Source organism: Phanerochaete carnosa, assembly GCF_000300595.1.
Source record: "Phanerochaete carnosa HHB-10118-sp unplaced genomic scaffold PHACAscaffold_5, whole genome shotgun sequence".
In the NCBI taxonomy this organism is placed as follows: domain Eukaryota; kingdom Fungi; phylum Basidiomycota; class Agaricomycetes; order Polyporales; family Phanerochaetaceae; genus Phanerochaete; species Phanerochaete carnosa.
In genome coordinates this window covers 2,505,155-2,527,757 of record NW_006767632.1, presented here as the reverse complement: position 1 = coordinate 2,527,757, position 22,603 = coordinate 2,505,155, and the positions used below count along the sequence as shown (strand labels likewise).

The following is a 22,603-nucleotide window of genomic DNA, read 5'->3' as shown; positions in this document are numbered from 1 at the left end:
ATGACCCACGCCTTATCATCACCGTCTACGAGCAGACACGGTGCTGCATCTACCCCTTCACCGGTGTCTAGCCTTATAGACGAGGACGAGCTTCTCGGTGACGAAGAGATGATGCAGTACATTAAGAAGCAACAGGCGAAGAAGCTAGCCAGCGGTGCTAACCAGGCGGACCTCGATGAAATGCTGCGCTTTCCGGAACCCATCTCACCGGCGCCTCCGTTGTCTCCTGCGGGTACGTCCCAGACGCTTTGGTGATTTCCTGTTCGTGTATGTTAACCCTCGTCGTAGCTATCCTCAAGAGCAGAGAGGTGCAACACTTGTCGGAATATGAATGCAAGGAGATCTTGGACTACTCCTCTGTTTACCACATCGGCGCTAGGAGCGACAAGAAGCGCGCCACGCTGGACAACACGACCAACAACCACGGCTACGACGACGAACGTGGAGATTATCAAGTTATTCTACACGACCACCTGGCGTATCGCTATGAAGTGATAGACACACTAGGCAAGGGATCATTTGGTCAGGTACTGCACTGTCGCGACCACTACACGGGCGAATCCGTGGCGATCAAGATCATCCGGAACAAGAAGAGGTTCCACCACCAAGCGTTGGTCGAGATTAAGATTCTAGATAGTCTGCGCAAATGGGTATGCGGAGCCCTGTGGCTATCGGCTCGTATGGCTGGCTGATACCTCATTGCAGGACCAGGACGAGAAGCATCACGTCATCAAGATGACGGAGCACTTCTACTTCCGCGGCCATTTGTGTATCGCGATGGAGCTCTTAAGCATCAACCTTTACGAGCTTATCAAGGCCAACAGTTTCGTGGGCTTCTCGACAGGACTGATTCGACGGTTCACTAGCCAGATGTTGCAGTCTTTGGTTCTCATGCGCCATCACCGCATCGTGCACTGCGACCTCAAGCCAGAGGTGAATGTTGTGACGATATTCTGGCTGAGAGGGAAGCTAACTCGGTTGTTAGAATGTTCTACTTCGTCACCCCGCAAAGAGCGCTATCAAGGTCATCGACTTTGGTAGTAGCTGCTTCGAGCATGAAAAAAGTGAGCTACTTTCTTTTCCTGTGGTCTGCAGTTACCGACCCCTGTTTTAGTTTACACATATATCCAGAGTCGATTCTACCGCTCACCCGAGGTCATCCTGGGTATGAACTATCACATGGCTATTGACATGTGGAGCTTGGGCTGCATCATGGCCGAACTGTACACTGGCTTCCCGATCTTCCCTGGTGAAAATGAGCAGGAGCAACTTTCCTGCATCATGGAAGTGCTCGGCGTTCCGGACAAAGATTTCATCAACCGCAGCTCACGGAAGAGGCTTTTCTTCGGTGGGTGACCTAGAGTTGACTCCAGAATATGAGGAGTACTGACCTGCTCGATAGATCAAACCGGCGCTCCTCGACCAGTTGTTAACTCGAAGGGCCGTAGGCGACGCCCGGGTTCCAAGACTCTGCAGCAGGTTCTCCGTTGTGATGACGAACTGTTTGTTGACTTCATCTCCAAATGTCTCGTATGGGATCCAGAACGTCGTCTCAAGCCACACGCTGCCCTCCGACATCCGTTCATCACTGGTGGCAAGCGCCCAAAGATAACGAGCCCGCAGCTGCCACCGCCATCGAGTACCTCCAAGCAGCTGCTAAGCTCTGCAACGGGAGGCTTATCCAACCGATCGAGCAAGAACCTGACGGAGACTCCGAAGAAGTCGCTCATCAGTGCGCCGACGCCGCTCACCGCTCGCACCAGCCGCGTCACGTCTGGAAACGCAATCCCCACTACCCCCAGCAACTCTGGCAGTTTGCACGCGAACATTGGATCGTCCCGGTCTTATAGAACGTCCCAGTCACAATCGCTTTCGTACCATTCCAGTCATTCCAGTCGGACAATGGTAAGCTCCTCTTTTTTGAAGCTGTGAACACAGCGCTAACGTCTGCTCCGTAGCTCGCCAAATGATTTCCTTCGTCACACGTCGTTCTCGCACCTCATCGCTTTCATAGTGTACTACTTATTCTATCTACGCCCTACTTATCATGACATGCATCACACAAGCTGGTCTGAAAACCCGACCTTCTACTTCTTCCCCTCAATAACACATACCCATCTTCACGATCGACACGTATACCACTAGCAGTCTGAGCCAACGCTCTCCTAGGACCCATCTATCCGCTGTCTGTGTCGAAGGTTGCCAACAAGCGGTGTCTGGGTCTCGTTGGACGTGATCTGCGCAGTCGTACTCCCCGGTTGGATTTTTAGCCACTCATACCTCATGTTCGTCGTTGCAACCATTTTTCACTAATGCATCAGTCTCGGTCACCACCTAACTGCGCGAGCGGAACTGGTTGTCACGTTGAAATGTGTAACACAGCATGTAAGGCCTAGTGTGTGTTACATTATATGATAACGTCTCCTGCGTCGTCGAGGCAGCGCAACTTGACAAAAACGTCGCTGCCTGTGCGTCGAAATTAGCGACAATTGTTGCATTGACAGAGATACACATACCCCAGCCATCAAGCGAGAGAAACTCGAGACAGCCACCGAAGTACCTGATTGATCGCAGATTAGTAAAACACCCGCATGACCTGGAATAGCAGCTAACATGGTATACAGCCGACTCATGGGCAGCCCGTACCCAAGGCCGGCGATGGTGCCCATGCCAGTCTGAACACCCCGACTGACAATCTCGCCGAACAAGCTAGAGTTCCCCAGGCCGTTCCCACCACCCGAGCCCGAACCTCCATCTAAAGCGGCGCTCCCACCGACATGCTGCGCAGCGTATGGGCCTCCGCCTGTCTCGCTGTCCTCGCTGAGGCGCGCGGTCGTGAAAGAATATGAGAAGATGTGTGGGATGTTCGCTGGCGGGACTCCACCACCTTGGTCGCGAATGCGGATGCAGAGCACGGCAGGGTGCAAATTTGATGTTGGCGGGGGCGCTATCGTTAGCTGGACCGGAGGAATAGGATCCTTCGAGGAGCCGTCTTGGCGATAGTGCCGTTCAACACTGGCGCGGAAGGAGTTCTTAAGGATTTCTGTCAGGATGTACTCTAAGTGTACAGGGATATAGCTGCGCGGACTGTCAGAATTGAAACTTCCGCGAGAAGTAAGGGTGGCCTACGCAAATGTAGCGTCCACTTCGCCATCTATGATGACCTCCGGTGCTGCTCCCAGTGTCGCTTCGCACAGCTCGGCGACGAACGAGCTTACTGTGCGAATCATCTTGCTTGGAGAACAGTTGAGCTCCACGACACCGACGTGATCTTGGCTAGCGAGTTCAGGTTGTTGGAGGTCTCGAGAGATGGCTATGTGCTGTTCAGCCAGGAGGCGTACGGCAAGTCGGTTGCGTATGGCCGAGTCCAGGAAACTAGAGATCTGCTCCGGAGTCATGTAGCGAGAGCACTCTTGGAAGCTAGCACGCACGGTATCGAATTGCTAAATGGAACGAGCAGGTACAGGCAGATACTCACCCCTTGGCCATGACAGGAATGTCGTTCGAGTGACTTTGAACGAGTGCTTCGAGCTGCTCCGTAAAACGGACGTTCTCCACGAGCGACCTGACTGGAGGGTAGGTCGCAATCGCCTTGAAGCTCTTGCGGTGGTTTGCCAGGATTCTGGCGATAAACGGATTCACGCCAACAATGAAGGGCAGCTCTTCGAAGGCACGGACGCGCAACCCAAACATGCGAGGAACCTCTGAAAGAACATATTCGACCGAGTTCAGCACCGACTCAGGGGTCAGAGGACGGCCGAACGACAGCAAAGTAGACAGCGTGAGAGGTCGTGGAGGATGTTTGGCGTATTCGTCGAGTAATGGGGCAATGTCCGCTGGCGTAGGCGAGTCGTTGGGTCCCGCAGCAGCAGGAACATAAAATGGTCTTCGTCGAGTATAGAGTCGTGTCACCTTTGCCCGTTTGGCGAGACAATGGCTTAGGCTTGACGGTCTAGTGACAAGATACATTGAGAAATTATCACAAAACCTTTATTCGAATAGTTGGAACCGAGCGTTGGCCGTTGATCGCAGTGGTGAAGCGGATGCGCGGATCCCGCATCTGGGCGTCTACACCTGGCGCGGATCCGCGATCGCGTCGACGTTAACTCAAGCCCGCTCGCGACATGGCCAACAGGAAGAAGAACAGCAGGCCCAGTACTGACAATGAACACAAGTTCATCCCTAAGGATGACGATGACCAAACCCTTTGGGAGGCCCTCGAGATTACTGACGAAGATGATGAAGCTTTTAGGATTCGATGGGCGGGCCTTAACCCCAAGACAAAAAGGCCATGGCCACTGCAATGGGTACTCAAAGAAGATGTTACCGATGATTTGGTGAAGGCTTGGAGGCAGGTCAAGCCCAAGAGAAGGAGGTCAGCTTCCACAGCAAAGGTGTCCACCTCCAGCAACAGATCTGCATCAGGAAGGGTGAGCATGGTGCACAAGACACACAAGTCTCCCATTAAGAGACAGCCAGCACCATCCCAAAGGACAGGTGAGCATTGAATCTCTCTGCAGCAACTCATTGAATGACATTTACCATATGCACAGGGCAAGCTCATCCTGGTCTGTCAAGCAGCCCCGGCACGGTCATCATCCCAGCTGCTGCAAAGCGCAAGAGAGATGCCAGTGAACCAACAGCTCAAGAAGAGGACACAGGCCTGGCAGTACATAAGAGAAGGAAAATCCATCTGCTGAACCAGAGGGTAAAGTCTCAATGTAAGTGATTTATCATTGCTTAAATTCCTTGTTCTTAGAGTCAAGTAGCTAGTCTTCCCAGCCTCTTGCCACAACATGAGGTTCCAGTAGAGGCAGCTCAAAATGAGAAGCATGATCCTAACATTATAGACCTACCACTACCTGAGCCAGATCTTTTGCCAGAACCATCCAGCATGCTTGACTTTTGGGCCAACCCCTTTGCTCCTGGTGACACTGTCATAGGCAACAGCAGCAGAGACACAGTGGTCTCAGAAAGCCAGCCCAGAGGTGACAGTCCAAGCTTGGATTCAAGCCCTGCTGGGCCTCCTCAGACCAGAGCTGAGCCAGCACCCTCTGTCACCTCAAAACCACTGAAGCCAAGGCAAACAGCACCCCACAACAGCCTTGAAAAAGCATTGGGTTCTCTGCCACACCTCTCACCCTCTGTCTTTCACCCCTACCTTGACCAGCCGCTCTCACCTATTGAGCAATTTGATTCCCCGGTCAAGTCTCCAAAACCTGCACAGAATCTGACAGGAGGTGAGATCATGTAGTTTGTTCTGATATTGGTGGCTAATCATTGAAATGGGTAGCACGACAGGCACCCAACAGTAAAGCTCCCCCGGACACAGATCTCATAATAGCGGAGCGGCTAGAAGATGAGCTTCTCGACTGGACAGGCGGTATTACACCTGACTTGCAAGACACCGCCCATCAGCTTCAGGAACTGACGGCAGTAGTTCAGAAGCTTCGAGATCACGTTGCAGATTACGAGAAAAAGACGACGGACCTTATCGCTGCACGCGATGCACGCGACATCGAGAACGCTCAGCTACGGGAGGAGCTTACCGCCCTCCGCACCGAACTCGATATTACGCACAAAGCCGCGGATGACCAGAAGCGAACGTTCGAGGAACAGCTGCGCGAGCTGCAGAAGGGGGCTGAACAGTGGAAGGAGCTGTACGACACTGAGCGGACGAAGGACAGGCCCGTGGACGACGACATTCAAAGAAAGGCGGCAGAACACCCGGAGCTCAAGGCCGAGATTACCGCATCGAAGGCCAGGATCTCCGAGCTCGAGGCGCAACTAATCGAGCTGCAAAACGAGAAGTCGTCGCTGCGGAAGACTGTTGCTGGTATACTGGTCGGCGACGAGGACCATGACGAGAACCCGGACGCCTTGACCGCAAAAACTATATGGCTCGAGGCTCGTGTGAAAGGGCTATTGGAACGTCTGGAACATCTGGAGTCTGAGAAGAGCGGGCGCGCGGAGCGCGAAGAGGGCCCTGCAGAAGAGACCCAGAACAAGCACTTGCACGGAGAGGTCGACGACGAGCGCGAAGAAGTGAGCATGGTCGTTGTGGCTGAGATGGCACGTCACGAACTAAAGTATCGGTCATGTCTTAGTTCTCCATGGAATCTCAGGCATTTCCGGTAAATGCTTGGGCATGCATTCACCGCTTTGCGCCTGGCGATGAATGCCTGGAGAGCTTCTCCAGCCGAGCGGTGAGTCGTCGTCTAGCCGGGAACCTCACAGAGTACCAACATTGACCTAGGCTCTTCGTGACCATTACATGGCGGTTCATGTCCCCGAGTAATATTGTAGCGATATATGCCACTCAGCCCGCTTTTCTGAGTCATCTCTTGTCGGAACGATACGTAGCGATTAATACCTTTGATTACGGGCCTGTAATACCACTTGAACTTAGTTTATATATCTTGAATCTGACGACCCTGATCGAACGAGCGTAATGAGCTGTGTAAACCCCGCCGCTGAGGGCGGAGACTCGTCCATAGGCACCTACATGGTCAAGCGGCGAGCGCTCACGGCCCGGAATGCGCCCGCGCGGTGCGGCGCACTCGCCGCGGAACACACATTGTTGCTCAGATCCATGTCGCTCCGACCCGTCATTGCGATATGCGGCACGACAGGCGTCGGAAAATCAAAGCTCGCAATTGAGCTCGCCCTCGCGATGTCGAAGGAGCGGCGTGGCGGGTACACCGGCGCACGCATCATCAACGCGGACGCCATGCAGGTCTACGCTGGCATAGACATCCTCACGAACAAGGTGCCCATCGAGGAGCAGTGCGGCGTCGAGCACCTCTTGATGGGCTTCAAGCACCCAGGCGAGCAGTATGTGGTCGGCCAGTGGGTCAAAGACGCGACACGTTTGGTCTGTCAAATTTTCCTTTCGTGTGGTGGGCCCGGATTGGCTGACGGGAACACGCGCAATCCGCGAGGCAGATAGAAGAAACGCATCATCGGGGGCAAATACCCATCGTCGTCGGGGGTACGTCGTACTGGATTCAGCATCTTATCTTTCCGGGGAGGCTTGCCGCATTTGATGCGGACGTTGCGGCGGCCACCGCGCCTGTCTCCGGCCTGTCGCCACGTCTGGCACAGGCAGCGGACCTCCTTCCATCAGAGCTGCTGTCGCTGTATCATAACCTGCCAGCGGTGGCGACGGACGTGGACGCGGAGTCCGCGCTTGCGCTGCATCGCCTCCTGACTGCGCTGGATCCAGCTGTCGCGCAGCGCTGGCATTGGAAGGATACTAGGAAAGTCCTTAGGAGCCTCGAGCTGACAAAGCAGACGGGTCATCTACCTAGCGACATCATTGCCAAACAGTCACAGGTCGTACTGCCACCGCGGTAAGCAATGACGGATTCATAAGAAGGCCCCTCAGCTGACCGCCGGACTAGGTATCGCACGCTATGCTTTTGGTTGTACGCTAGGCCGGAGGTGCTGAACCCTCGTCTCGATGCTCGTGTCGATCAGATGTTGGAGGTATGTACCAGAGATATTACATATGCGCCGATGCTCACGGACTCGTTCATGTCGGTAGCAGGGTCTTCTTCGGGAAGTGGAGGAACTCATGGAGGCTACCAAACAGTCGCCGACTCCGACGCCGCCGTATCCGGGCAACGACGGGGATGGTAACGCTGGAGCTAACACGACGACTGACTACACACTCGGCATCTACCAGTCGATAGGTCGGTTCCTTCCCACATCCGGATCACTGCGTTCACTAAGGGCCATAGCGCGTGCCGCATTTACCAGGTTACAAAGAGTTCTCGTCCTATCTCAGTCGCGACCAGAGTCTGCCAGTTGCCGAACATGAGAAGGCATTTAAAGCCGCAGTCGAGCGTATGAAGGTCTCGACACGCCAATACGCGAAGCGACAGGTGAGCTGGCTTCGAAACAAGCTGCTCCCTGCTGCGCGGGACGCCAACAAGCAATCAAGGGAACTGGACGCCCCGGGCGATGTCGTCCCGACCTTCCTGCTAGACGCTTCAGGTGCGCTGTGCCGCAAAATTTGCCGCCGCAATGAACCTGACAGATGACAGAGCTTGGCGACAGGTGGGTGACCGACGTGCAGCAGATGGCAGGCCGGATAGCAGAGGGTAAGGTTTAATCATACTATATTCCGCGGGCGACTTTGACTAGACTGGAACACGTAGATTTTCTGGAGCGGCGACCTTTGCCTGATCCGCTGGATCTGGGGGACGCTGCGCGAGAGCTTCTCGTCGTGCCAGAGAGATCTACAGAGTGCGTCGAGATGTGGTGCGAATGAACGCGTGTGCTGACAGACGTCATACAGGCCCAATGTCGTGTTGGCTGCACGACGGAAGGTCGTTTGCCCTATCTGTACGGTCGATGAGCAAGATCCGGTCATGATAGAGAAGGGGGACGAGTGGATAGCTCATGAAAGATCGAGAAAGCACAAGAAACTGGCGGCGAAGCGTAAGAGACCACGGGAACGAGGCGGGCTGGCATAGGACAAGGAAGGCCTGGACGAGGGGTAAACCAGTGCTTGACACTGTCCTGCGCACTGTGTCCTTTCTTGCACAGCGAAGACCGATCTTCGGCGCCGAAAACAGTAGGAATGGATGCGTGCAGTGGGACGGGGCGCCTCCAGCGTAGAGGGGTGTAAAATCGATCGCTCTGCGCTGCGCTGGGTGGTGCAAATTTGGCGCCCCGCGACCGCTACAGGATAATGGCTCAGGCACTTTGAGGCAATGTGAGCGGCGCCGTCTAGAGGTGAAACAATGTCAAGAGGTCATCTTGTGATAGGGTCGACAAGGTCACCTTACTTGCCGAGAGGTTAATTAGAGTTCGCCATCCAGCGCGTGTACACCCAAACGTTCCCATGTCGAATCATACTGCCATTGCTCGGTGCGTGGCATCCTGAGTGGACATAATCTTCGTGATGTGACAACGGTGGGTAATGTGCGGTCGGTAGTTTCTTCCACGCCGTGAATCCGACAAACCCCACGGGACGTCAGAGGGGTAATAGAAAGTTCTAGGATCGGTGTGAGACCCTGCGCTGATATCGCTGACGTGCGGAAAACAGCCGCTATTGAATGTTGAAGATGAGGTCCCTTTTCCTGGATAATGCCTCAGGCAAGGGGGATCTGTGGGGAAAACTTATGGCACTGCCGGTGCTGCACGCCGTGAGCATGGGACCCTAGAGTACAGGCTACAGAAACACTAGAAGCACACTCCGTGGCAGGCGGACAAACGACATAGTAGCGATCTGCGGGAAGGTGACGCCGCGATTGCGTCTCTGTGCCACTACGCACTGCAAGCCCAGCGACTGATACGACGATACGGCCGGGTATGCCTTCTAGGCCGCTAGAGCTGTTAAGAAGCTGGATGCTGCATGGCGACAATGACAGAAACTTACGTGTATGCCTACGGCAGGGTTGATGCGGCGCCGCAAGACATAGTGTTTATGTGTCCAATTAAAGCACGACCTGTGGCGAGGCAGAGAATTTTTTTCAAACGATGGAAGTTTGCGAGATTCATTTCATGTTAGCTAAGAGAGCATCCGCGGCGTCGTCATGTTTCATTGAAGCGGGTACATTGCCATCCAGGACACGGAACAAACGGGCGAGAATTTGAGGGGCATGACCCTCAAATGGTGGGCCTTGAGGCGCATAAAAAATGCAGCACCAGAGGCGGTGCACCTCGTATTACTCGCACCGTGCAGCAGCGATCATGCTATATGGCGCAGCTGATTGTCGGCGAATGCGAAGACTGTGCTTCAGAGATGCTGACCGTCTGCTGTGGCATCTCGGGCCAGCCTGGGACCAATTAGCTGCTGGTTTCCAACGGGCAGAACAAAGGCGTCTTACGGCGATGCCATCCATAAAGCCGGCTTATGGGCGGCGGCTGCGCTCCGCGGGGTTTGGGTCGTGGTGCGGTATAGTCGCAGCTCGATACGGACGGTTGGCAGCTGTCGCGGACATCGAGCTCGTCCAGGAGAGAAATTAAAAGAGCGTGCCATGGAAGCCATATTACGTCCTCGACAGCATACATATGGTTCCGGCGGAAAGTTGAGAAGCTGGCGGCTGGAAGAGGTCCTTGTATTCTTACGCAGATTCCTGCGATACGATCCCCGACTCGGCTGCCACAGCCCCGATTTCAGAGTGATGATGAGATAAATGCAAAAAGGATCTAGTTGCCTGGCATCTGGTCGTCTAGACGGAGAAGATTCAGCCAGGACTGCTAGTTGTACGTACTCAGACGTATTTTGTTTGCTGCGGTTGGTGTGGTTGCTACGCAGAAGACGGGCGCTTCGTGCACCCCCTCTTCCTTTCCGGGACAAGGAGGAGCAGCGTGGTGATCTGCCCGTCCTCGCAACAATTCGCTGCATCGCCGCTTTCCGCTGCTCTTTTACGTCCAGTCCAAGCTGGCCTTTCAGCTGGTCTCAACTTGCTTCGTCCACCGCCCGCGACGACTCCAGGCACAGATGCATATGATCGAGCTCATTCTTACAAACAGATGAGTCCAGTACTGCAGACGTACGCTCCGAACGACATCGCGGATACTGGCGTTCGCAGCCAAGCGTTTGTTTGCCCAGGCCCCTCGTCTTCCGTTTGGCATCGGACACGTCAATTCAGTCAAGAAAAAACGATACTTATGTAACTGCCGATGGTTGCATCATTCATACGATAAGTCAAGATTAAATGGCGATGATATACTAGTAAACCTCTGATCAGGATGCTGTGAATATCAGGCCAAACAAACATAGGTGCTGCACTTCCAGAACTCCGCACTGCGCTGAGAAGCCGTCCGGGACCCTTGATAGTACCAAAATGCGCCTGGTTCTCTATGCCGTTTGCGCGACAGACCACGTCTTTATTGAGGTCCTGTGCTCCGAGAGAAGCTGCAATGACGGCCATCGCTCACATCTCACTGAAATCTCTGCGCTTCCTCTACAGCACCCGGCTATGGTCATGGGACGTCCACCAAGCCGAACTCAGCCAAGTTCGGGATGTTAACCTCGAAGCGCGCTTTCGGTTTTCTAGCTGACGCGTGGTGCACGATGTCTCGTGGCTGGGAACACGAGGCAGAGATAATGCTATGGCAGCATCTTTGGCAGCCCGTTCAGAGGCTCCGTCGCTGGCCGCTAGACCGCGAGCTAATCAACAGAAAAGCAGCCTCACCCGTTCTTTCGCCCGAAGAGGGGGTGATTGGGTTAGGCTGCTGCCCTGTAACTGACCTGGATTTTCCCTTACGTATACTTCAGGTCCACACGCCGCTAGTCGCGTGGAGGCCACGCTGTCGAAGTTACCGGGGGTCGACCGACCAGGTGCATACCTCCCGAGACCTGCCGCGAGCTGGACGACGTGGTGTTCGTGCACGCATTCTCCGTCTCTCAGGATCAGCGCCACAAGGCAAAAGAGCGACAATTTCTACATGTGTTCTCCCGAGGGCATTCTACATGAAAGGCGGTGTCGACGCGCAGCCCCTCTCCGAAGAAGAGATACTGTTCATCTCCGAACTATAGATCTATCTTCACGTCACAGCGCGTGCAAACTAGCCTGGTCCGTTCCCCCAGCCGGTCCCAGGCGTTGTCAATTGTCTGTCTGCACTCAGGAAGCTTGACTGGCGCGTTCCTTCCCATGAGTGCAGATCTCTGGCCATCAGCATGCTTATACGACTGATCCTACGTTCCGTTGGATAGGCTCGGACATGTGCGAGGAGGTTCCCGCGGCAAGGGTGTGTGGTGCAGTAGCAGCCCTCCGCCATCCTGGCCCTGCCTGCAGTCGGAGATCCCGTTTCCGGTCGCGTATAAATATATGGGACTCAATCCCTAGTCGACATTGTGGCATCTCCCATCCTCTTCTCGATCACTCGCCTCTTGCCTCTCTACATCTCTCATACTTCTCTCAGCAGACATGAGCAACCCGGCAAGTGCTGTGTCATACAAGTTATGACACCGAGCTTACCTTGTAGCTCCTAGCAACAGACCCAACAGTGGCAACAGTGGCAGCAGGTGCAGCAGCAGCAAGTGCAGCAGCAGCAAGTGCAGCAGCAGCAAGTGCAGCGGCAGCAAGTGCAGCAGCAACAAGTACAGCAGCAACAAGTGCACCCTCAACCGTATTTGCGTCCGCTGGAACAGGAGCCGTACAACGCCCCCTCTCACACGACTACGATACCGGCCCTCGACCAAGCCCCAATACGCTTCATAGATACGCGCACTCAACGCGGTATTCGAGCCAGGGACATGTTGAACGGAGCCTTTCTATACCTCTCGCACGCAGAAGAGCCGCTGCCAATTCCCGACGAGATCAAGTCCAAGGTTACGGTTCGCGTTCACGTACGTCTCATGACACTTGCGATGCCGGGAATTTGAGCACTGACACCCAGCATGTTTCTAGCCGAGGGGTTATAGACCGTTCTCGAAGCCCAAGTACATTCGCGACACGGAGGGCCGGCCCATTACCTACTCCAAGATGGCCCAGCGTGTTGCTGAGGTTCTCAACGAGTACCTCGAGGTGGGTTGCTATAATCTCGTCACACGAACTGTACGATAACCTTGACACCATGTAGCTTCCAGAGACGAGGGAGACCATGCCGCCGCCTGGCTGTGTCCGTCTCGGCCCTGGTGGCATCGGATTTGAGCACATTTTCATCGAGACGTTGTACCACAAGTCCAGGGGCAGCTTCCAGCCGGAGATTGCCATCTATGTATCGTAGTCGGCTTGCTTACTGACCTGTTGATCATGTCTCGTCTCCGTCATCTCGTACTCGCGTCGTTCATGCCTTCTTGTGTTTGTATTTAGTGTTCCGGTCTTATTTTGATAGTCGTGTTACGTTTGAATTCATACTCGTGTTCGGTGACTACCGCAGCTTCGCGGGAACGTGGTGTATATGTTGGTCCGTGTGCAGTAAGGCGTATGCGGCCACAGTGACGGAAGGAATGGCGTAGCACAGTCCTTGTCCGATCGAGCAACTGCAGTTCATTTTCGGGGTCGTGATGCATTTCAATAGATCTAAGATGCCGTCAACGTACTACACGCCTCTGCGCCTGCCCTGAGCCTCACACATGCCAGCATCCAGCCTACTCAATCGACGTGCCGCCCGACACACCTGCGGAGCATCAACCGTTGGGGGGCGCGGCCAGAGTCGGGACCGCCGAGGTGCTCTTGGCTCTGCGCGCGATCGACGGACCCAACCCAGAAAGCGTCGATCGCGGCGGCAGGACAGGGCCTCTGAGGAAGGGCGGTATGGTCGCACAGTCTTCTGCCGTCTCGAAGGTGTGAAGGGCTCAGGGTGGACGGGGCAGGTGAGGGCTATGGGGCAGTCGAGGCGGCGGCCCGGAAGGACCAGGCTCGCAGAGCAGTCGTGTGCAGCCGGGGCGCGAACCAGCACCGAGTTCCCCTGCTCGCTGCAGCATCCCATCTGCGGGCTCGGCGGCCGCGGTATTTTTCCAGTGTTGAGTGTGACCAGCTGAGTTGGCGAGCGAGCAGGGGCAAGGTCAGGGACGGCCGATCATCAGATAAGGCGACGATAGCCCTGGGCGGATAGCGTGAGGCAGAGCAGCGCGTGTCGAGGACGAGTAGATGGTCGCGGGAGGAGCGTTGAAGGCTGAGACCTCCGTGGGTCAATACGGACATGGTGGCTACCGCCCACGCCTTCACGGAAGACGCCCGGGGAAATCTGCGGTAACCAGTGCCATTAAAGTTCTGACTTATTTGAGCGCGTTACAAGGTTTTTGGGATGCGTCCAGCGGTCCGAAATGAATGGATGCTAGAAGGCAAAACGGGCAGTGCGCTGCCAACTCCGAAGCATTTTCGCGAACAAAAAATCGCCGGCCGCAAGTGCAGGCTGCAGCGGTAGATGAGCATCTCAACAGGTTCTGAGAGTTGGTATCTAAGTGCACAAGGAAAAAGAACAAGGAAGCTTAGCTAACTTTTCTGCAGGCACGAACGTACCCTGCACTCGTCCCAAAAGGCAATACGCACCACAGCGCAGACGCGATTGATGGGGATCGAGATCCGGCTTAGGCGCCACACCTTGGCGGTCTCCCCCGGTTGAACGCAAGCCATTGGCTTTGAAACATGATTTCAGACTCTTTACCGCAACCAAGCTTCAAGCCTTCAGGCTCCGGGCCTCAAGGCTTCATGTGAGATCCTATTCAGTCCTCAAGTAATTTCCGAGGCAATTGGCAGCACGCGAAACAAGCTCATGAGCAACCCCTACGGGCAGTACAGCATACAGTAGACGACGGGTCAGCGGTGCCGACCTCCCCACACTCTCACAGGATGATATCTGATTCTGATGCATGGGACCGAGACTTGCGCACTGTGCACATCCGCGGCGACAATGGAGCCTGCACGTAGCCGCAAGGGAGACCGCCCTGCCGCGCGAAATGATCTCATGATACCTGGCATGTCTTCCTCGTCCACACATATTGCGATCGGCGGCACACTCTGACCGCGGGAAGGTCAGGTGCATACTGAGGGACGTGTAGCCAGTGGTAGAGCGGCGATTTATCATGAGAACATAAGATAGAGGCCTCAAAAGTATCGTACATGTCCCGTTGAACAGATCTAATTGTACACCTGGTACAGCGGCCTGAGAAAAACGTCATCAGCCACCGAGTAACACGTTTTGTAGGCTAAACTTACGTGGAGGAGAACTTGGTCCCTTGCCGAACCACCTTCTCTACGGCGTCCAAAAAGTCGCGTTCTGTAGCGACTTTCCGTCGTGCACGAATAGCAAACATTCCCGCCTAACACACGACGCACACGAGGTGAGATCCGAGCCGTAAAGCAAGGAGCGACACATACCTCGGTGGCGACTGACCGGAGTTCCGCGCCTGTGGTGTTCGGGCACAGTCGAGCAATGAGGTCGAACCGAATATCGCGCTCGACGCTCATACTGCGGATGCGAATAGTCAGCGAATGTATGAGACATGAAATCGATCGCCAGATATACCTTCGAGCATGGATCCGAAGAATGTGGGCACGACCTTCGTTGTCCGGCAGAGAGAACTCAACGCGTCGATCAAGCCGTCCCGGACGAAGTAGTGCAGGGTCCAGCGTATCCGGCCTGTTGCACGATATGGTGAGCAGGGCAGCAGCTAAAATGGTCATGGCTTCCTATACTCACCGATTTGTCGCCATCAATACTTTGATATTTCCTCGAGGGTCAAAACCATCAAGCTGGTTAATCAGTTCCAACATCGTCCGCTGGACCTCGTTATCGCCCCCTGCGCCGTCGTCGAACCGAGCACCGCCGATAGCATCAACCTCGTCGAAGAAGATGATACACGCCTTCTTGCTGCGCGCCATCTCAAAAAGCTCACGGACCATTCGAGCACCTTCACCAACGTACTTCTGCACAAGCTCGGAACCAATGACACGAATGAATGTAGCATCCGTTCGATTGGCAACCGCGCGAGCGCAGAGTGTTTTGCCAGTACCTGGTGGGCCGAATAACAGAACACCCTTTGGAGGGTCGATGCCGAGATTAACGAAACGCTCCGGCTATTCCCTAATGTCAGCATGGACGGCTGCCGCCCAGAGTTGTGGAAAGTACTTACTGAAAGTAGTGGTGTCTCGACGACTTCTCGGAGTTTCTCGATCTGCTCCTTGCAGCCACCAACATCTGAGTAGGTGACGTCCGGCTTCTCTTCCACCTGCATCATTGTGACCGACGCATCGATCTTCGGAGGGAGTGGTATTTGAATCTGATACTTGGTACGATCGACTCTAAAGGTAAATGTCAATAATGCGGTCCCGGGTGAATGAATAGACACGTACCCTACTCGCATGCCTTCCTCGATATCTGTCGGCGCAACACGGTCGCCGAGACCGACAACAAACTTTGCGATTTGCTTGATATTGATGACGTACTTGTCCTGCTCGTCCGCGCCTTTCTGTCCCTGGACGGCACCGAGTGGATTGACGGCACGCGCACGCTCAGCCTTTGCCGGATCCATAGGTATGATCTTTGTGCAACGTGCAACTTGCAAGGGATGTTCCTCAGACATTCTCTGGCGATCAGCTGGAAGATCCCAGAGGTTAGGTGAAGCAAGACCCGTGTCCGATTCTTTGACACCTGGTAAAGGCGAGTTAAATTGAACAAGCTCAGCGGAGCATGCGATTCATACCGAGCTTCTCATTAATCCTCTGCTGCACCTCCTTGATGTCGTTCTCAATCCTCTTTAACCGGTGAGCATACGGACCTTGACCCTAAACATGCCGGTCAGCTCGGAGAGGCCAGCGGCAAGTGTGTAGAGGCACGGACATATGTCTTGAGAATCTGAATGTCGCTGTCGTCCAGGGCTAGAATGTGTCAGCACATATGATTGCTTTTGTTTTTGCGACTCGCCTTTGGTCTCCTTCTCTTCCTTGCCGTCTACCTTCTTCTCCCCTGCACAACGCATGGCATCAGTGAGAATCCTTGTCATGCCCCGGGAGATACACACATTTCTCCCAATCTCTACGGACCAGCAGTCAGCTCCATTAAACATAACGATCACGGAGGACATACGCTTTCGGAGGCATCTTCCGTGGTGGTGGTCAGCGTATAAGTGAAGCAGTGTGGTAAGCGAAGGACGCGTCACTCTGTACGCGTCAACAAGCGCCGACTTCACCTGCCTAATCGGGGCCCGGCTCCTGCGCCTCATCATCGGGCCTGGCGCAGCTTCAGTGACGACCAACACCTCGGACGACCCTAAGCACACCGCCAACACTCGTAGCAATGGCTGGCGCATTACAGAACGCGAAGAGGGACCTCCCCAAGGTCCGCGACGAGGAGCGCGAGTCGCGCTTCGGACAAGTCTTTGGCGTGTCCGGTCCCGTCGTCGTCGCTGAGAATATGGCTGGTTCAGCCATGTACGAACTCGTCCGCGTCGGCCACGATGAACTTGTAGGAGGTATGCGCTGTAACTGTAAAATCTGCATATGTACTGAGAATCGCGTAGAGGTTATCAGGATCGATGCCGACAAGGCTACAATTCAAGTTTATGAGGAAACATCTGGAGTTACTGTTGGTGACCCAGTACTACGGACAGGAAAGCCATTGAGCGTCGAGCTAGGCCCGGGTATGCTTCCCCGTCAATACTATGGCGCGGTGTAATCATGTTGCCGTCAGGTCTTATGGAGAACATTGTCGATGGCATTCAGCGGCCTCTGCGAGTAAGTTGTATCGTGATAACGATGCCCCACACATCTAATGCCTTGCAGTCTATCCAAGAACTGTCCAAATCTATCTACATTCCCAGGGGTATCAACACCGAGGCCTTGGACAGGAATCTCATGTGGGACTTCGAGCCGCTCAACTTCGCGGTGCGTACGCTGGCATGACGTCAGAATTAACATGCACTGGAGGGCCTAACATGATTCGTAGGTTGGAGACCATATATCTGGTGGCGATATCTTTGGAAAGGTGTACGAGAACTCCTTGGTCGATGAACACAAGATTATGCTACCGCCTCGTGCGCTCGGTACCATTACTCGGATCGCGCCGAAGGGCAGTTTTGCGGTCGATGTACGTTCCACGCGCATACGCATGGATACATACTGAAGGTTACTGTGTAGGACATCGTTCTGGAGACTGAATTTGAGGGCAAGGTGTCGAGACACACGATGATGCACGTCTGGCCCGTCCGTGCACCTCGACCTGTAGCGGAGAAGCACACCGCGAACTTCCCTTTGCTTACGGGCCAGCGCATTCTCGATGCTCTCTTCCCTTGCGTACAGGGGGGTACTACGGCCATTCCAGGAGCTTTCGGATGCGGCAAGACGGTCATTTCGCAGGCCATCTCGAAGTTTTCAAACAGTGACATCATGATTTACGTCGGTTGTGGTGAACGAGGAAACGAGGCAAGTAAGCTAGTGTTGTTCGTTCCGGCTTATGACTAAATATGCCTGCATAGATGGCCGAAGTCTTGATGGACGTAGGTGGCTTTCGAAGCGTTCTTCTTACTCAACGTTATTAATCACGGATGCAGTTCCCCGAGCTCACAATGGAGGTCGGTGATCGACAAGAACCCATCATGAAGCGCACAACGCTTGTTGCCAACACCTCTAACATGCCCGTGGCCGCACGTGAAGCTTCTATCTACACCGGCATCACGCTGGCTGAATATTGGCGCGATCAAGGCAAGAATGTCGCGATGATGGCTGATTCGACGTCTCGCTGGGCCGAGGCTCTTCGTGAAATTTCTGGTCGTCTCGCAGAAATGCCTGCTGATTCTGGATATCCGGCGTACCTTGGTACTAAGCTTGCCAGCTTCTATGAGCGCGCAGGCAAAGTTACTTGCCTGGGTAACCCCGTTCGCCAGGGCACTGTTTCCATTGTCGGCGCCTTTTGCTCGAAGCCAGACAGCGGAACTGCATGCTATAGGCAGCATTGAAAACCAGCCGAGTCCCGTACCGTCGCCTGGACGGTATATAGTACCTGGGCTGTAAACACGGTGTCGATGCCGGCATCGCTCCACGAATACACTTCACACACCTTGCGTCCATCGCATGCAGGCTGTGCTGGGCGCTCATGGTTACTGCGCTGTGGAACCAGCGGATCTCTAAGTCCACCTAACACTCCAGTTGCCTATTCTGACCTCTCTTTCCCCCGCTTACCCTGACCGTTTCATTTTACTGAGCCGAAACATCCGTACGCAGTCAGAGTTTCGTTAGGCTCGTATGAGCATACAATCCATTCGGTCATGAGGAAATGTCGTGCCATAATTTGTGGTTGTAATGTCCGAAAGGCGTGGGTGCTCTCCATAAACGTACAGCTGCGGGGTGACCCGCCACGGGTATAATTCGTCCCACTACTCGACCATCTGGCGGAAACGCTCCTGGATCTCATTGTACAACGCGTCCATCTTCGCCTTAATAGAGTCCTTGCCTTGTGTAGGGGACTGCTCAATGCTTGAATAAATGAAAGCCATGACACTAAGGCGTCGGAGCGCACCTCAAACTTCATTTGCGAGAGCTTAAACATCAGGTCACTCGCCGAGTCCCTAATCTTAGCGAACGTAATGTCGCCTGTGGCAACCGCCTTGGAGGACGCATCGTGGAACGCAACGAAGTTCTTGAGCATCGCGCTCGTCTTGTAGAACGGACAGAACCGATCGTACTCGCTCATGCCGTTTTGCTGCAGGAAGTCATCCTTGAGCATGCGTGCCACCTCGAGTGTGATCTTGTCGCTCTCGCCCAAAGCACTTTTGCCAACGAGCTGCACAATTTCGGCAAGGTCCTCCTCCTTCTGAAGGATCTCCTTCGTCTTCGTCCGCAGTTCAACGAAGCCGGGCTCGGTCGTCTCATAATGCGACTCGAGAACCTTCGTGTACTTGGAGTAGGACACGCTCCAGTTGACGGACGGGAAGTGCTTCCGCTGAGCGAGGCGCTTGTCGAGACCCCAGAACACCTGTACGATACTAAGCGTGGCAGCTGTGACGGGATCTGAGAAGTCTCCGCCAGGTGGCGATACGCTGCAGACTGGTCAGAGTCTGCGTTGATAATCGAACTGACCAGGTTACTCACAATCTTAATGATGGTGGGAATATCGTTGGTGTGGATGCGATGCCAGTTACCAGGATCAGTGTGCTGTCCGTGGTGAGCGGTACGAGGTCCACGGGGTCGTGGCCGTCGGGCACGCGCCAATCAATTTCGTCGGAGAGCCGAAACAATGCCACCGACAGCGGGGACCCTTGTCGAGCCCGCAAGCCCGCATCCTTTCTCTCTCATGTCACCATATTCTATGAAATCCGTGCAGCTGGCGGACGACACACGAGCGTTTGCTCTGCAACCACTTGGATTTGCAATATTAATACCGCCGATGACGACCCTTCGGAACCATCCTGCTGAGGAGAAACGCGGAAGGGTGGAGGACGCCCACAGCTGCTTGCTCGATGGCCGTTTCGGCAGGCCCGTCTCTCCACGGTATGACCACGTCTATCATTCTTCGTAACGGCGGCAGACGACGCAAAAGGCGCACTATACTCCAATGCGGAGCACTGGAGGCCATCACAGCGATGCATCGGTCCAGGGCAAGACCTCTGGGCCTCGAATCAGCTGCGGAACAGCATGACGCCCGCAACGCAGCCTATTTGAACAAGACATGACGACGCCTCCTGTCTGCGAACGCCTTGTCCTCTCGCTGCGACTACCATGTTGGCCCGCAGCCTCGTCGCGCTGCTCAGCAGTGCCCTTGTCGTAGCCGCCGTGCCCGGCGGACAGCCATTCCATCCGTATGAAGACTACGATAATCATGGGCATGCCCAGTGGGTCGCCGGGCTCTTCGACAGCCAGCACCCCGGCATGCCGAAGATGCCTGGCCTGCCCGTACCGCCGGGCCATACGCCGCACCCTCCCCATCATGCACCTCCCAAGGTGGAAGACAAGACCATCTACCAGGCCCTCGAGGATGACGAGAGGTTCGTATACGCGTGCTGCGAAGAAGACCCGTTTGTTAATTCATGTACTGCCACAGGTTCTCCCGCCTCCACAAGGTGGTAAAGTTCTCAGAAGAGATCACTTCTCTGTTGAATGACTCCTCTCAGAGGTGCGCGATGAGATCGACTCGCTATATGCGTCCCCTAACGCTTTCATACCAGTCTAACCTTCTTCGCCATACCCGATCGCGCTTTGAAGCAGCCGAAGCATCGCCATGGCAAGCATAAGCATCAAAAGAACACAGAGTTCGATGAAATTGGCGTCGAAGCGTTCTTCAGCGGCGCTATCACGGCTGAGGCCGCCGACGAGCTCGAATTGTTTGCCGCCCTTGAGGGGTTCGTCAACGACCAGCTTCTCGAGATTGACGAGGACGATGATGAGGATAAGGAACGCAAGAAAAAGGTTATCAAGAAGATTATCACCGCCGTTCTCAAGTATCATATCCTGCCCGGAGAGTTTGTTGCCCATGACCTCGCGAAGAACCTTACGCACCCGACGGCGCTGACGCTCAGTGACGGTTCATTCCACGGCGAGCCTTTGCGTCTGCGCGTGGAACAGCCGCCACGTCTTGTGAAGCCGACTCTGACCCTGAATTTCTATTCCAAGGTCGTGTATGCAGACGTCAAAACTAAAAATGGCAAGCATCTACGTTTCAGAAGTGTCCTCACCGTGGTCTAACATATCGGCACAGGGCTGGTTCATGTTTTGACTCATCCTCTGTTCCCGCCTCCGTCCACCTTCACCACACTTTTTGCTTTCTCCGACGTGTTTTCCACCTTGGTATGTTAATTTCTTTGCCGCCGGACACCCAGCGTCTGACACCCACAACTGCAGACATCTGCTATCCAACGTGTCGAGTTCACTGACGCTGTTGACTGGCATTGGGTCAAAGAGTCGAAGACTTTGGAAGGCAGTCCCGCCATAACGTTCTTCGCTCCAACCAATAAGGCTTTCCATCGCTTGCCGAGACGGCTCAAGTTTTACCTCTTCTCGCCGTTTGGTCAGCGAGCACTGAAGAAAATTCTGTCCTTCCACACTGTGCCTGAGTTCATCTTGCATAGTAGTAAGCTAAATCTCGTGGCGCCTACCATCACCCATCACACACTAACTGAGTTCCTCAGATTGGGTGCACAACGCCTCTGATGAAGATGTGGCAATCCGAAGCGACAGCGTTCGGCTCGAGGAAGACGAGTACGAACAGATCCCGTCCGCTTTCGATAACGAAGACTTTGGCCTGCAGTTAGAGCAACTTCCTTATCCTATGGGACATGGAGCTGTGCGGAATCCCTTCTACAGGCCTGAGGAAGGACCTATCAACATCGGACGAGACTCGGTGAAGAACGTCGATGGGGAGTGGCAATGGCGCGAGGAGCGTCTCAGTTCTGGCCAGCTGTGCACTATTCCTACGCTCCTGCCTGGTGGCTTGAAGAGCCAAATGTGCAAGATGGATCTTGGAAAATGCGGTTGCAGGGTCTTGCCTGGTATCCGCCCGCCACAATGCTGTAACCCCGTCTCGCATCCTCCGCATCCTCCACCCCACCACGGGCCCTTCCCGCACCCGAAGCCCGTCTTCTCTGCCAACATCACTCTACCGACGCTGCTCCCCAACCACACGCTCTCTGTGCATGTCAGGCAAATTCATTCGATCTTGCCTCACCGCGGATACACCACTCTCGTCTTCGTCAACGGTATATTCGCTGTGTCTGATGTTCCTGCGCGCAACGGTGCAGTACACGTCGTAGACAGACTGATTAGTCCCCGCAGGCACTCGTCCCACGGTGCGTTGAGCGATGATGGCGAAGATTTCGACTCCTGGGAGAAGCAGGTTGAGCGTGATGATCAAGATTGGGAGGAGTGGGAAGAGTGGTTGCCTCGATGGGCTGCGGAAGATTGAGAAGATGTCGTGCGAAGCGTAGCAGTCACGTCATACCGAAGGTTTGTAAGTCAATGTTTTGTTTCAGCCCGTGATAAGTGTCAAACGAGCAAATGCTCATGTACCGAGATGGAACCTGTGGATAAATGTATAATGTATTCTCTGAGATTGTTGAGCCTGCTTTCTGACCATGTCGATGGAGCGTAGTAGAATCAAAGCCTCTGCTAGCGGTGTGTAGTTCCCGCGCCACAAGGCAGCCGGCTATGGGCTGCGCGCCTCACGCTATCTTGCGCGAGAATGACCTGAAACACAGCCACGGGCGGTC

The 22,603-nt window shown here is 54.5% G+C and overlaps 9 protein-coding genes across 9 annotated transcripts; 6 read left to right on the top strand and 3 right to left on the bottom strand.

Annotated features, from left to right (window-relative positions):
- Nucleotides 1-269: 269 nt before the first annotated feature.
- On the top strand, nucleotides 270-1,932 carry PHACADRAFT_94626 (uncharacterized protein; the record flags this gene model as incomplete). Its single annotated transcript, XM_007396039.1, has 5 exons — nucleotides 270-650; nucleotides 706-933; nucleotides 986-1,064; nucleotides 1,115-1,348; nucleotides 1,403-1,932. 5 exons carry the CDS (start codon nucleotides 270-272, stop codon nucleotides 1,930-1,932), a joined length of 1,452 nt encoding a protein of 483 aa, XP_007396101.1.
- Nucleotide 1,933: 1 nt separating this feature from the next.
- Nucleotides 1,934-4,043, bottom strand: PHACADRAFT_173957 (uncharacterized protein). Its single transcript, XM_007396038.1, has 5 exons — nucleotides 3,479-4,043; nucleotides 3,130-3,420; nucleotides 2,614-3,078; nucleotides 2,517-2,560; nucleotides 1,934-2,466 (listed from the first exon to the last, which is right to left on the bottom strand). Exons 1-5 carry the CDS (start codon nucleotides 3,967-3,969, stop codon nucleotides 2,408-2,410), a joined length of 1,350 nt encoding a protein of 449 aa, XP_007396100.1. The 5' UTR covers nucleotides 3,970-4,043; the 3' UTR covers nucleotides 1,934-2,407.
- An 81-nt stretch (nucleotides 4,044-4,124) lies between these two features.
- On the top strand, nucleotides 4,125-6,298 carry PHACADRAFT_195835 (uncharacterized protein; the record flags this gene model as incomplete). Its single annotated transcript, XM_007396037.1, has 6 exons — nucleotides 4,125-4,497; nucleotides 4,554-4,708; nucleotides 4,760-5,240; nucleotides 5,294-6,045; nucleotides 6,108-6,206; nucleotides 6,257-6,298. The coding sequence occupies 6 exons, from the start codon at nucleotides 4,125-4,127 to the stop codon at nucleotides 6,296-6,298; spliced, it is 1,902 nt and encodes a 633-aa protein (XP_007396099.1).
- A 294-nt stretch (nucleotides 6,299-6,592) lies between these two features.
- Nucleotides 6,593-8,275, top strand: PHACADRAFT_161824 (uncharacterized protein; the record flags this gene model as incomplete). The annotated part of the gene is made up of 7 exons (XM_007396036.1): nucleotides 6,593-6,874; nucleotides 6,946-7,352; nucleotides 7,404-7,488; nucleotides 7,547-7,694; nucleotides 7,762-7,998; nucleotides 8,049-8,105; nucleotides 8,163-8,275. The coding sequence occupies 7 exons, from the start codon at nucleotides 6,593-6,595 to the stop codon at nucleotides 8,273-8,275; spliced, it is 1,329 nt and encodes a 442-aa protein (XP_007396098.1).
- Nucleotides 8,276-11,571: 3,296 nt separating this feature from the next.
- On the top strand, nucleotides 11,572-12,802 carry PHACADRAFT_256648 (uncharacterized protein). Its single transcript, XM_007396035.1, has 4 exons — nucleotides 11,572-11,900; nucleotides 11,960-12,310; nucleotides 12,372-12,488; nucleotides 12,544-12,802. Exons 1-4 carry the CDS (start codon nucleotides 11,889-11,891, stop codon nucleotides 12,688-12,690), a joined length of 627 nt encoding a protein of 208 aa, XP_007396097.1. The 5' UTR covers nucleotides 11,572-11,888; the 3' UTR covers nucleotides 12,691-12,802.
- A 1,607-nt stretch (nucleotides 12,803-14,409) lies between these two features.
- Nucleotides 14,410-16,511, bottom strand: PHACADRAFT_256646 (uncharacterized protein; the record flags this gene model as incomplete). The annotated part of the gene is made up of 12 exons (XM_007396034.1): nucleotides 14,410-14,571; nucleotides 14,625-14,728; nucleotides 14,787-14,877; nucleotides 14,935-15,048; nucleotides 15,109-15,485; nucleotides 15,542-15,710; nucleotides 15,762-16,059; nucleotides 16,112-16,193; nucleotides 16,249-16,286; nucleotides 16,333-16,374; nucleotides 16,430-16,443; nucleotides 16,495-16,511. The coding sequence occupies 12 exons, from the start codon at nucleotides 16,506-16,508 to the stop codon at nucleotides 14,547-14,549; spliced, it is 1,368 nt and encodes a 455-aa protein (XP_007396096.1). The 3' UTR covers nucleotides 14,410-14,546.
- A 132-nt stretch (nucleotides 16,512-16,643) lies between these two features.
- Nucleotides 16,644-18,361, top strand: PHACADRAFT_173947 (uncharacterized protein; the record flags this gene model as incomplete). The annotated part of the gene is made up of 8 exons (XM_007396033.1): nucleotides 16,644-16,879; nucleotides 16,928-17,047; nucleotides 17,098-17,141; nucleotides 17,190-17,291; nucleotides 17,353-17,493; nucleotides 17,544-17,828; nucleotides 17,882-17,902; nucleotides 17,957-18,361. Exons 1-8 carry the CDS (start codon nucleotides 16,705-16,707, stop codon nucleotides 18,359-18,361), a joined length of 1,293 nt encoding a protein of 430 aa, XP_007396095.1. The 5' UTR covers nucleotides 16,644-16,704.
- A 417-nt stretch (nucleotides 18,362-18,778) lies between these two features.
- On the bottom strand, nucleotides 18,779-19,705 carry PHACADRAFT_28793 (uncharacterized protein; the record flags this gene model as incomplete). Its single annotated transcript, XM_007395179.1, has 4 exons — nucleotides 18,779-18,868; nucleotides 18,922-19,377; nucleotides 19,494-19,556; nucleotides 19,703-19,705. The coding sequence occupies 4 exons, from the start codon at nucleotides 19,703-19,705 to the stop codon at nucleotides 18,779-18,781; spliced, it is 612 nt and encodes a 203-aa protein (XP_007395241.1).
- Nucleotides 19,696-22,463, top strand: PHACADRAFT_256644 (uncharacterized protein). Its single transcript, XM_007396032.1, has 6 exons — nucleotides 19,696-20,386; nucleotides 20,443-20,514; nucleotides 20,567-21,042; nucleotides 21,097-21,185; nucleotides 21,240-21,468; nucleotides 21,527-22,463. The coding sequence occupies exons 1-6, from the start codon at nucleotides 20,121-20,123 to the stop codon at nucleotides 22,297-22,299; spliced, it is 1,905 nt and encodes a 634-aa protein (XP_007396094.1). The 5' UTR covers nucleotides 19,696-20,120; the 3' UTR covers nucleotides 22,300-22,463.
- Nucleotides 22,464-22,603: the final 140 nt, after the last annotated feature.